At 40.9% G+C, this 12,762-nt stretch overlaps 1 protein-coding gene across 1 annotated transcript in view; it reads left to right on the top strand.

The window, feature by feature from the left end:
* Positions 1-12,762, top strand: part of LOC143983192 (E3 SUMO-protein ligase RanBP2-like) — a 183,796-nt gene that overhangs the window by 31,850 nt on the left and 139,184 nt on the right. The window contains exons 10-13 of the mRNA XM_077482612.1: positions 2,165-2,346; positions 5,926-6,095; positions 6,270-6,393; positions 6,498-6,659. Coding sequence (XP_077338738.1) covers positions 2,165-2,346; positions 5,926-6,095; positions 6,270-6,393; positions 6,498-6,659 — 638 coding nt within the window. The remainder of the gene's footprint in view (positions 1-2,164; positions 2,347-5,925; positions 6,096-6,269; positions 6,394-6,497; positions 6,660-12,762) is intronic.

The following is a 12,762-nucleotide window of genomic DNA, read 5'->3' as shown; positions in this document are numbered from 1 at the left end:
ACAGGCACTGCTGTCTACGTGTGCAGGCGCACTGAGCGCGCCGCGGTCAACGGCAATATGCCGCGAGTGGCAGCTCCTGTGCACATGCGCGGGGGTGACGTCATTGTGGCTTCGCTGAATGACACCGGCGGAGCAGCGAGACCCCACCGAGAAGATGGATGCTCTGGACTACAGGGGACAGCGGTGACTTCGCTGGCTCCTGTGTCAGGTAAGTGACACATAGTGGACTACTATGTGATGCATAGTAGTCCATTATGCTTTGCCTTTGCAGGGAATGAAAGGGAAAGTAAACCCATTAGGGCTTACTTCCTCTTTAACCACCCATCCCATTTTCATAATCGATTAGTTGGCCGATTATTGTTTCGATTAATTGGTTAATAATCTTTAATAAAAAAAAAAGAGGAAAAAGTGGATCAAATTGACGTTCATTTTCAACCACAGTGACTGGAGAATTTGGAAATAGAAAACTGCTTGGTCAAAGGAATTTTCAGACCGTGTATGTGATTTTCATTCAGAAATTATATTAATTTTAAAAACAAGTGAAAATTTCAAACCAAATTCTTTCATTCAGTGAATGTAGAAAGATTTTTCGTCTGAATATTCTCACCTGAAAATTGACCCGTGTGGCCAGTATAAGGCTCGGTACACACCTATGCAGTTTGCTTTTGATGTTTCTGCAGTGCTTTTTTGATTTTGATTTCTGCGCATGTGATTTTACTGCAATTTTTTATTTTTTTTGGGCAGATTAAAAAACACAAATTGCTTCAAAAACGCATTGTATGCTTTTCTGCAGCTTCTCCATTGAAGTATATTGAACCAAAGAAGCACCATTTTGCATTTAAAAGTCCCTGACCCTTTCCAAATATGCAGCGGCTGAAAAAAAACACAGATCTGAACGTATCTCATAGGAAACCATGTAAATGGCCTGTAGTGCAGTTCTGCAAAAAGCACCAATAATCATATAGATGTGAACCAGGTCTAATACTTAGTAACATAATGGGTTAGACTAAAATGAGCCCTTTATGGTAAAAAAAAGCAGATAATCACTACTTTAAGGGGTTCATTTTTTTACTGTAGTGCTGTGAAAGTAATATTTACAGTAGCGGTTATTTGCTCTTTTAGTACTATAAAGGGCTAACTTTAGTGTTTGTTTTTATTTATTTTTTTTACCCCATTATGTTACTGATCGATTAGTTGTTTCAGCTAGTCTAAACACGTACCAAGTGTGATAATTCTGTTTTTAAATTTCATACGTTTGCAAACATTTCTAAAACCGTTTTCACTTTGTCATTATGGGGTACTGGGTATAGATGAGAAAAACTAATATAAACTGTAGTATCATCAGCTGCAATACTAAAAAAAAAAAAAATGTTGGTCTGAATACTATGAATGCACTGTGAACGAAAACCCCTAGTTAAACTCCAAAGTCAAAATAAGCTTGCAGGCCCAGTTGTAAATCTTCAGTCGCCTTTCTAGCCTTCAGCAGGGTAGGAATGACCGAATCAGACTCCCCTGTATCTTGGGACCCTCCGCTAAGGATGGTTCTTTTCATCTCAAAGATAAATTTGCCTTCTTTCTGTCCAAGGCTCTTTACACCTTGGATGTCGCTTGTCAGAACATGTTACCTGAAGTTGACTGCTGCGTATAACGTCAGTCAGATTCCCTGTTTGTGTGCTTCCTGAATGCCCAGGGAAGGGTTGCGCAGTTTCAAAATCTGCCATCCCTTGATGGTTTAGTCGCCTTATTTCTCAAGCTTATTGCCCAAAAGGAAATGTTCCACTTTTTTAACATCTTATTCTGCCAGGTTTGTTGATGCCTCCTGGGCTGTTTAACAGGTTTTTGTACCCCATGTTTGTAAGGCTGCTAACTGGTCTTCGATTCATACCTTTTACTCAGTTTTACCCCCCCCCCCCCACCTACCTTATAATGGAGGTGAAAGATGCTGTATCCTATGATGTACTGCAAGAAATGGAGTTTGCAGGCAACCAAATCTCATTTTACAGATCATGAAAAACTAGTGCTTACGGTTGAAGTTTGCATATTAGATTTACTAGGTTTGTATGCTTTAAATAAAATTGAGAAATGCATTTCACATCTCTTGAATCCAATCTTTTCAATACTTATAATGAAAATGTTGAGATTTTTTTTATTTATATTTTTTTAGGTGCCATTCGTATGCACAATGGAGATTTGCAGCACTTAACCTGGCTTGGTCTGCAGTGGCACTTCATGTTTTCATTGTCAAACCTTCGTAAGTGGCTCAAGCAGCTTTTCCCTCGGGTACCTCATGAAACTTCAAAGCTTGAATCCAACAGTCCAGAATCTATATGCATTCTTGATCTGGAGGTAGGTTTCATGGTTTTTGGAGGCCAAATTATTTCATATTTGATCAAACTGTAATTCATAAAACTCTTTAAAGAAAAGATTTTCAGAGAGACGAGGCTTCTATTTCTGCTGCTTACTCTACAAATGCTAGGTTCCTGGCTGTCGTCCTTACTCTCTAGCTTCAATGCTTTGTCTTTTTTTTAGTTGGAACAAACGTGCAGATTAAGAAGTCTGACTTTTCAGGATAAGCATATTAGCTCTGTCAGTAGCTAAATCCTTAACCCCAGTTGGAAGAAAGAGGATTCGCTATTGCAGCCCACATGTTTTGCTCAAAGGTTTATTTTAAAGCAGAACAGCCACATGAGAAGTGGAAGTAAGGAAGGCAGATGGAAATTAAACTGGCACTACACTGTTACTAATTGATTTGGTTGTGTTTATTTGTGTTTGTTTAAGTGCAGATCAATGCTGTGTAAGCTTGTTTGCATGGACGTGTTACAATGCATTTACCTTTTTAGGGAAAAAAGGCTGGATGGCTGCACTTCGATGCAGTCTCTTTATTGCTGTATGATATTGCTTTTATTGGAATAGTTTGAACAACAGTAACCACCCAACGCGTCTTACACTGACATCTAGTGCTTGACCACTTTTTTTGAGCCAATTTTTTGACACTTGGTGTCTACAAGTTTAAAAGCAGTTTTGTTTTGCTAGAAAAAAAAGTGTGTATATGTGTATATATATATATGTATATATATATATATATATATATATATATATATATATATATATATAATATTTCTTATTTATTCAGTAAAGCCCCCCCCCCTCCTCTCTCCATTGTGAAAGATAATGTCACGCTAAGTAAATTGATAGCCAACATGTTTCAAAGTTTGCGCCCACTCATGGAATGTTGACAAATTTTTAACCTTTTAAAAATCTCCATATGCAAAGTTTCTACAGATTAGGAGTTTTGAGCCAGGTGAGCTTTTGCTAGAATTATTGCTCTTGTTCTAATGATCGTGGCGATACCTCGCGTGTGGTTTGAACACCGTTTACATATGCGGGTGTGACTTGCGTATGTGTTTGCTTCTGCGCACGATGACAGAGGGATGGGGGCACTTTATTTTTTTTCTTATTTTACTTTTTCATGGTTTTACACTGTCCCTTAAAAAAAAAAAAACATTTTGGATCACTTTTATCCCTATTTGCAATGATTAAGCACCAGATGTCAGTGTGAAATGCATCAGCTGTGGTTACTATTGTTCACCTACTATTGCTGTATGGTATTGCTTGTATTAGAATAAAGATTTTATCAGAGTGCAGCCATCCAGCCTGTTTATTTCCTATATACCTCTGTTGCAAGCAGGGCTGGCAACTCGATCTACACACAGTCAGTCAAGCAGCAGGCAGTCAATCTGTTCCTTGAGAGATACTAAACTACCGTGTTTTTTTTACTTTTTTTGGTATGTTTTTATGTGTGCAGTTCAAGACTTCCCAGAGAGTCTATATAGATTTTGTTTATGTATCTAAAGTTGAAAAAAAAATGGTAAACCGCTCCATAGTGGAAATGTCAGCTGTCGTGAAATGCAAAGTGTTGTGCTTATTAAGGACAGTTTCCTGCACAGCATTTAGTAATTTTTAATGTAGATATTTTTAAGATACAAAATCAATCTAGATGACAGTCTATACATGTGAAACTTATTCACGGAGACAAATGATCATACAAAATAGTTACTTTTATTGGTTGACAAATATTTACATGAAATTAAAATATCGATTTGCGTCACATGAACACCTTGACAATTAATGGAAACCCCCACAAAATGGGAGTATAGTACTTTGGACTTAATATCACCATTATCATTTCTCGGTAGAATCAATAACCTTTTGATAATTGACAATTAAACAGGACATCTGTATTTCACTTGTCCAACAGTTACTATACTGCAGGTAAGTAAGTGGTTAACAATGTGAAATTGCATGTGTCAATAAAATTGGCAACTATGCAAAAAAATGTATAATGAAAAATTGAATTTTAGAGAAAAAATCGAAAAGGTGGTTGATTCGGGAGAACTATTTTCAATAGTAGAATATTCAATACATCAATATTTAAGAGAACATTGATTTGTTGGTTACCAGGATTTTTAAGATGGCTGCCGTGGCTTTCAACATGGATTCTCTTACAGAGGAATTACTTTGTGTGACCTCTGAGTTCCAAGGCGCAGGGATCTTTATGAATGTAAAAATATGTATTCATGCATGGTGCGTGAGTGTCAGTTTGTTTGGGAGTCTCCCAGTGTCGTCCCACCCAAGGGTGTGTCCCTGAGCTTTTGCCTCCATGGCATCTTTCTTGTTTCTTAAATATCCTCTTAGTTCTGCCCAAAAGGGTATGTGTTCCCTCTTCATTGGCAGATGACCTTTCCCAGGAGTCTAATGATTTTAAGGTAATGGCACCTTCAAGCACCAGGTGTCTCACATGTGTTTGGTGTTTATCTCTTTAAGTTAAAAAAATGTATTTCTATAATATGCATTCGTTTTTGTATATGTTCTAATGAATATATCTCTAGTGTTCAGGAATGGTAGTAACCGATATAATAGAAAATACGCTTAACGTAATTTTGAATAATCCCCATTGTATATGTGTGTGTGTGTATATGTGTGTGTGTGTGTGTGTGTGTGTGTGTGTGTGTGGATCTATATGGATACATGTATAATTCGGGTATCCAATCAATATTTATCTAAACATAGGTTAAATTCTTAAACAGTTATAATCACGATTATATGTTTTTCATAATACTAATTCGTTGCTAAATCACTTCTACTTATAATCACACTTTCACATAGAATTTCTTTATGACAAAGTTCTTTAGATCATTAGATACTAAAATTATAATCTCTCTTTTGTGACCTACAAATATCACATATAATTTGAATGACTTATGAAAGATCATAGGTACTTTTAAAATATGTCTGACTTGCATATCCCTCTAACACCATGATTTGAGATAGACTTTGAGCAGTCCAATTAATGTTTAGATAGCTTAGCTGTATCCATCAAATCCCTACAATTCACACAATAGGTTTTGTTGGACAAGGTGTCAGCTATTGAATTTTGTCTTCATGGTTGTATATTGTCCAAACAGTGTTCATTTGAGCACAATGGGGTTTTCTAGTTAAGGGCCATTTTCCATGTGATCATTCCCTATACAAGTTTGGTCTTCTCAATCTAACCAACAAAATAAGTACACATCTTTTTTGTTTGGTGACAAAAGCTACCATTGTTCCAGTCTCGTTTCAACACAGGGTTTGTAAAAGTTAGATAACAAATCTCCTGCACATTTGGATAAACAAGTTTGAGATCATGTATTTTGTTTTAAAGGTCTCCAAAAGGGTGTCAGTTCAATAATATCAAAATTATAGTTCATCCACTTTTTGAGGCCTACTGAAATCTCTCCTCTGCCAGTGAATATTAAATGTATTAATGAATTCACAACAAAAGTAGAGTAGTTCCTGCTGTAGGCAGGCAAGATATACATTGGGTATGTGAGCAAAGCAGGTTTGATACGTTAACCCATAGAAAGCTAACAATGTTTTTTCTTTTAGGTATTTTTGCTAGCAGTTATATACACAAGTCACCTTCAGTTGCAAAATAATTCATCAACTGACCGCCATCAGCCTCGTTGCTTACCTATGCCAATCTGCAAACAGCTATTTACAGACAAACAAGGGTCATGGTGGGACGCTGTCTACAGCCTTATTCATAAAACAGCCCAGTAAGTAGTGTGTGTGTGTGTGTGTGTGTGTGTGTGTGTGTGTGTGTGTGTGTTTTTATGTTTTTTTTTTTTGGTCGTAAAAGTTTCTGTATATTAGTGATGCTATATAGAGCTAGAATAAGCATATCATTTAGTGTCACTCCATGCATTTCTAAATGATCTTTCTAAATCCAGGCCTGGATCTTCGGCTAAACTTCGACTTGTGATTCAGCATGAGCTTAACACACTGCGAGCCCTGGAAAAGCATGGTCTGCAGCCTGCTCTTCTCATACACTGGTCAAGGAGTCTCAGCACTACTGTAAGTGTGTGTTGGTCTCTATTATTTCTGAGTAATTGCGTAATATTACATGAACCAAGAAAACTGGTTGCATTGCACAACATAACTTGTTTCTGTTACTTCAGGGTAGCAGTTTGAATTCCTTTTATGATCAGAGGGATTATATGGTCCGATGCATTCACTACTGGAAGAAAGTATTGCCACTGCTAGATGTGATCAGACAGAAGAGGAGCATACCTGAGCCAATTGACCCACTTTTCAAACATTTCCACAGCAGAGATATTAAGGTATTTATTTTTTTTGCTAAATTTTTATTTATTTGAGGAAACGGGCCCACAAGGGCCACAATAACAATATAAACAAAGTAAGAGTATATTAGGGTTTTTGAATGAGATAAGGATGCTGTTTTTATGTAATTGTATGTTGTAGCTTCAGTTTTATGGTCGTAATTCCCATCTTGAACTGCATGATAAAAATCCTGCAGCCTGCTTGTCCTGATAAAATTAGTGCTATGGCTGTGTTGCCTTGTCTTCATAAAGACGATTGTACCAGAAATTGACTTTAAAGTGAACATGTTGTGTACATAAGATGCTGAAAATGCACACAAGTACTACATTTTCCTTTGTTCATCAACAGGTACAGTACCTCCTTAATCTTGACAATTAGGTTATATCGCCTCTGCAGTTGTGGGATTAGGCAGAGCTTAAAACTTGGCTACACCCCATGGGCCATCCTCAGTCAGTATATTGCCCCCTCCCTGCTTTAGATATTCGGTGTGTGTTTGTTTGTTTGTTTTTTTTTTTTTGTGTTGTTTTTTTTTTTTTTTTTTTTCCCCCCCCCCTTCTGTCTAGTCAAAACCTAGCTCCTTTCTGGGATCCTTTTTTGGTCCTAGGAATTTTATTTTATTTTTTTCTCCTGGGAGATCTACAGTCAACTGCTGGGCTGGGTGACTGGCTGGATAATCTAGGTCCAGCGGTCTCCCCAGTCGGGCAAGTGCAGAACGCAGCTACGCTCTAGGTTGTTTGTAACAACATAGCCTTAATGCGGGCTGGCCCATGAGTTAAACGTCTCACAGGGTCGCATATGGCCTGGGCTTTGGTCCGAATCGCAGCATCAACAACCCTCCACTTCGGCGCCAAGGGTTCTGACTGGAGAGAAACCCGCAGGCGTGGAAGGGGTAAGCACAGTCCCCCTTCTTTCTGTGTGGGCGTGGATGCAGGTACACTCCATGGATGGTCGGACCTGCCTGCATGATCTCTCCCATCCCTCAGTTAAGCTAGGGTTCCCCCTGTCTCCCCTCCATCCCACTTCTGTGAGTGTTCCCTGAGGAGGGGGGACTCATGTACTGCTTCGTATACTACATTGCTATGGGAGGCTGCAGTGCCTGGAGCCATGGGGGCCCCAGTGCAGGGTCCCCCCCATGGGTATTCCCTGGGGGGGGCACATTCATGTGCCGGCATTGGTACAGTGCCTGGAGGGGGCTCCCAATGCAGAGGGTGCAGCGGAGGCTTCTGTGGACTCTAGTAATAATTTGGCTGGCTTGGTCTGCAGCCAGTGGCCATGTTGGTGTAATCTGTCACAGCCGGCAGCCGTTTTCCCTTTAGTCTGGCATGGTGCTGGAGACAAACAGCTGTCCAGAGACGGGCCGAGCGGGTTACATGATCTACGGAGCTTCTGAGTCCCTTCTCTTTTTCCTAGGATACTTATTAGTAGGGCTGAAACAACTAATAGATTATGAAAATCAATTACTATTTTCATAATCGATTATTCGGCCAGTAACATAATGGGGTTAAAAAAACTAAAATGAGCCCTTTATAGTAAAAAAAGAGCAAATCGCTACTGTAAATTGTTTCACAGTTCTACAGTAAAAAAAAAATGAAGCCCTTACAGTAGCGATTATCTGTGTTTGTTTTTTTTGTTTTTTTTACCCCATTATGTTACTAAATGTCTTAAACCTGGTTCACACCTATGTGTTTTTTTTTTTTTTTGGGTGCTTTTTGCAGAAATGCACTACAGTTCATTTACATGGTTTCCTATGGGACACGCTCACGTTTAGGCTTTTTTCAGCCGTTGCGTATTTGGAAAGGGTCAGACTTTTTGCATAAAAAAAAATAAAAAAATGCTTTTTTTTTGGTTCAATACACTGCAATGGAGAAGCTGCACAAAAGCATGCAATGCGTTTTTCCAGTAATTGTTTTTTTAATCTGCCTAACAAAACGACCAAAAAAAAATACTAAATCGCAGCAAAATCACGTGCGCAAAAAGCACTGCAGAAACAGATCAAAAGCAAACTGCATAGGTGTGTACCGAGCCTTATGCTGGCCACACGGATCAATTTTCAGATGAGAATATGCAGACACAATATCTTTGTATATCTTTGTACATTCGCTGAATGAAAGTGTTTAAAATTTTCACTTTATTTTTAACATTCTGCTTTTAAAATTTAATGTAACTTCTAAACGAAAACCACAGTGTCTGAAAATTCCTTTGACCAAGAAGTTTTCTATTTCTAAATTTACCTGTCACTGTGGTTGAAAATGAACGTCGATTTGACCCCAGTAACGATTAGAAAATCGAACAAAGCTTTTAATTTTTTTTTCTTTTTTGGAGGAGGACGTTGTTTATTTAAAAAACAAACAAAAATGTGATCTCTGAATCCTATTTATTTACCAGATTCACCCTTTAATAGTGTGTATATATATCTCCTCTAATAGTATATACAGTATCTCTCTTCTGTCTGTTTATTCTCGGAGTAGATTCGATATTTTTCTCCCTAACCATATAGTTGGTTATTTACCACTGCATGTAGATATTTAAGAATAAATTTCCTTTTTTTAAGAACTTTACATATTAACTAAATTATACACCACACTTTTTCTTAAGGTTATCAACTGATTTAATCAAAACCATAATCGGCCAACTAATCGATTTTAAAAATTTAGTTTCAGCCCTACTTATTAGAACACATGGCATGCAGAGTGCTTGAATTCTCCATTCTGGGGTCCCTTCTGTTAACCAGCAAGCACCGTAGTAGGGGGATGTCTATAGCAGTGCCAAAAACTCCTTTTCATTTATCGTACATCATGGGACACAGAGTGAGGCTGTTATAACTTACTGGGTTATACTTTATGTCCAGGTGAATGGACACTAGTAGACCAAAGGTCTTTAGACAGTAAGTGATTCCCTATATAACCCCTCCCATACAGGAAGTAATTAAATTTATTACCAGTGTCTGATGGCTATTGTTTTGGCAGGGTGTCTTCCTCCCCTCAATGCTATTGCTCTGGGATATCCCAGTAAGTAAGAACTATTGGCCTCACTCTGTCCATGATAATGAAAATAGGATTTTTTTTCTTCATGCCGATAAAACCTTTTCTTTGAGTACAGATGTCCCTTCCCTTCTTTTTGAGGATTAAGTGCTTGCTACAAAACTGAAGTACTTCCTGTGTAGGAGGGGGTTATATAGGGGATCACTTCCTGTCTAAAGACCTTTGGGCTACCAGTGTCCATTCATCTGGAGGTTAAGTATAACCCAGTAAGTAAGCTGCAGGGGCTCGCTTATTCATGGAGCCTCAGGGTCGCATCTTATCCGCTGATCCCCCTCTTGGGGGAGCTTGGTCCCTCAGAACCACAGCTTCCTGTTAATGCGCTGACGGCAGTTCTAGAGTCCCTAGTATCCCGGGTGTAAATAGCGTGCGGGCAAAGGCCTGCCAGGAAGCATCCTCCACCTTCTCTTGCTCAGTCTGTCTCCTCTGACTCTGATGCTTGCACAGATGTGGCCCATCCAGTGGGACTTGATACCACGCTTCCTGATCTGTCTGGTGACAATGACTCATCCACGGTCGCAGCAGCGATGGGGAAATAATGCTGGTGGATGCACCCTGTCTCACTGCGATGTGTGAGACTTTAAAAATGGAGGCTGTGGCTAATCTAATGTGGTCAGGGACATTGCTGTCCCTTTTGGTATACACAAGGCACCTCACGCAGCTAAGGTGTTTCCTTATCTTCCATATTTTAACAAGTTTGTCTATAAGGAGAGGGGCAACCAAAGCAACAGTTTGTGTTCCCTAAACGCTTTACAGTAAGTTGCCCATTTGAGGAATCTCTTTTTTTTTTTTTTTTTTTTTTTTTTAAATGGTCCAGTCCATCGATGGTGGACCCTCCAGTTTCCTGTTGAACAAAGCAACCATGATTCCAGTAGAGGGTTCACTGTCCTTTAACCCCTTCCCGCCCAGCAAAATGACAGCCAGGGGGTTGTTTCAGTTATCCTGACTGGGCGTCATATGGCATCCAGCAGGATAACTGCTGGCGCGCAGCGATTTCTGGTGAAGTTTGTCAGTCTGACACACCGTTACACCAATATCGGTAAAGAGGCTCTTTGGACATGGCTGATCACGTGGTAATCACGGCTGATCAGTATAAACAGGAAGAGCCATTTAACTTTGTGGTCCTCCCTCGTGAGCGTCAAGGGGATCCACAAATTGATCCTTTTGGGGTCATCAAAGAAGGGGGGCAGAATTTGTCCGCTTCAGGGGACCCTGAGTCTCCTTGTTTGGCTATAGTTCCTGTCAAGGTTCAGGTGATGTCCAAACTACCCGAAGTCCCCTCTATCCTCCTCCCAGGAAATGTAATTTCCTGGGTCGGACTCGGATTTAATACTGACCAGGGTAGTCTGTTCTCTATTCAAACTTCCGCTCCTTCAGCAGGTTCAGTTCAATAGGAAGTTACCGAGACTCGTGGCAATGTCACAAATTCCTCTGGTGGATGCAGCAGTCCATCCTAGAACCACTGTTGGGCCAACATATTCCTCTTCCATGCTTGCGAAGGATCAAGGGTGAAAGTCTTCTGGTCATTCTGGTGGCTGTAAATGTCCCTTGGGAGCTACCTCTCAGAGAGGACCAGCTGTCCCAAGAATAGAGCTTCCATCCTGCTTTACAGTTGCTGGTTTTGATGGCTTGGCTGTTGAAAGGCGCCTCTATTTGGTTCACAAAGATAAAGTGGTTCTTTTGTCTCTGTCCATCGTTCCTACCTTAAGTGGTCTTGGCCTGCCATTTAAATGAGGACGTTGTGTTGCCTTCCTTGTGTTCCAAGCCTGTTTATCCCAAAGAATTTGCTTTGCATAACTTGGGTGTGGTTTGTGCGTACCTGGCAGCCACTGAGTCCTTTTTGGAGATCACTCATTTTGTGGTTTACACAAGGAGAAAGGAAAGGGCTGGCCGGTTCTTCGGATACCTTCTCCAGATGAATCAGACTAACTGTCTCACGCCCATTCTATTAAAGGTCGGGTGCCTCCTTTCCCTGTCACGGCACATTCTACTTGGGCGTTTAGTACTTCTTGTGCCTTCTGTCATCAAGCGTCAATATCACAGTTTTGCAAGGCGGCCACTTGGTCATCATTGCATACCTTCACTAAATTCTAGACATGAGTTTTTTTTGGCATCCGTCCGCTGATACTACTTTTGGGCTCAAAGTTTTGCAGGCTGCTGTTTAAGAGGGAGGGTCCCCTCTTGAGGGGTGTTTTTGTTCTTTCAGATTTTTTTCTTCAGATGGGGCTCCTGTGACCAGGTTAGCCTTTGTTTTTTTTTCTTACAATTTTTCTTTGGCACTGCTTTTGGAGGTCCCAATGGTCAAGATTAAGGAGGCGCTATGTCCATTGATGATCGAAGGAGAAAATCACATTTCTCCCTTCGTCTTTCAGGACAGCACCTGTAGAGAGCGCAGCTCCACCCACTTTCCCAGGAAACACTGCAGATCACTTTAAAGACCGGACACCTCCACCATGGCCTCAGTTGTAGTGTTTCCTCCGGCCATGATGGAAGCGCTGCAGGGAACAAAGGGGTGCTGCGCTCTCTCCAGGTGGGGAGAGTTGGAGGCATACCATTGTTGGTTGTTCTTTTTGGTACAGACCCGGCCCAGCTTCCTCCCTTCACGTGCGGGGGTCGCTCCGGTGTCCGCTCTCCTTCATACCCAGGGGGGTAAGGCCGTGGAGGTCCCCCCTCTTCTAGACCAGCGGCTGGGTCTGAGACGCGGCTGGGATTCATATCTCGCGCTGTTTGTTCAGGCTCATGTCTTCCGGGTCCGGATGACGAGTGCGTCATTTCGGCCGGGGGCGGGACTTTCGACGGTGCAACGCGGCTTCCGGTTCCGGCTGCTGGAACGCAGGGAGAGGGCGGTCTCTTCGGCTGACATCACTTCCGGGATTGGTGCGGAATTTAAACTAATAAAAGCGCCCAGACGCCATTGATCCTCGCTGAACGATGGAGGAGGATCAATCGGTGGTGGCAGGAGCAGGAGCCACGATTGTCAGCCAGGCTCAGGTAAGCAGGGGCAGTGGTCTCTGTCATTACTGTTTGAGCCATGTCGTTTCCTCCCTTCCTTGCATTGGGAAGC

The sequence above is a fragment of the Lithobates pipiens genome, unplaced genomic scaffold (assembly GCF_037356315.1).
Source record: "Lithobates pipiens isolate NorthernLeopardFrog02 unplaced genomic scaffold, aLitPip1_a1.2 Scaffold_16, whole genome shotgun sequence".
Classification (NCBI taxonomy): Eukaryota; Metazoa; Chordata; class Amphibia; order Anura; family Ranidae; genus Lithobates; species Lithobates pipiens.
Note: the sequence above shows the minus strand (reverse complement) of the source record. Positions and strands in the feature narration are given on the sequence as shown.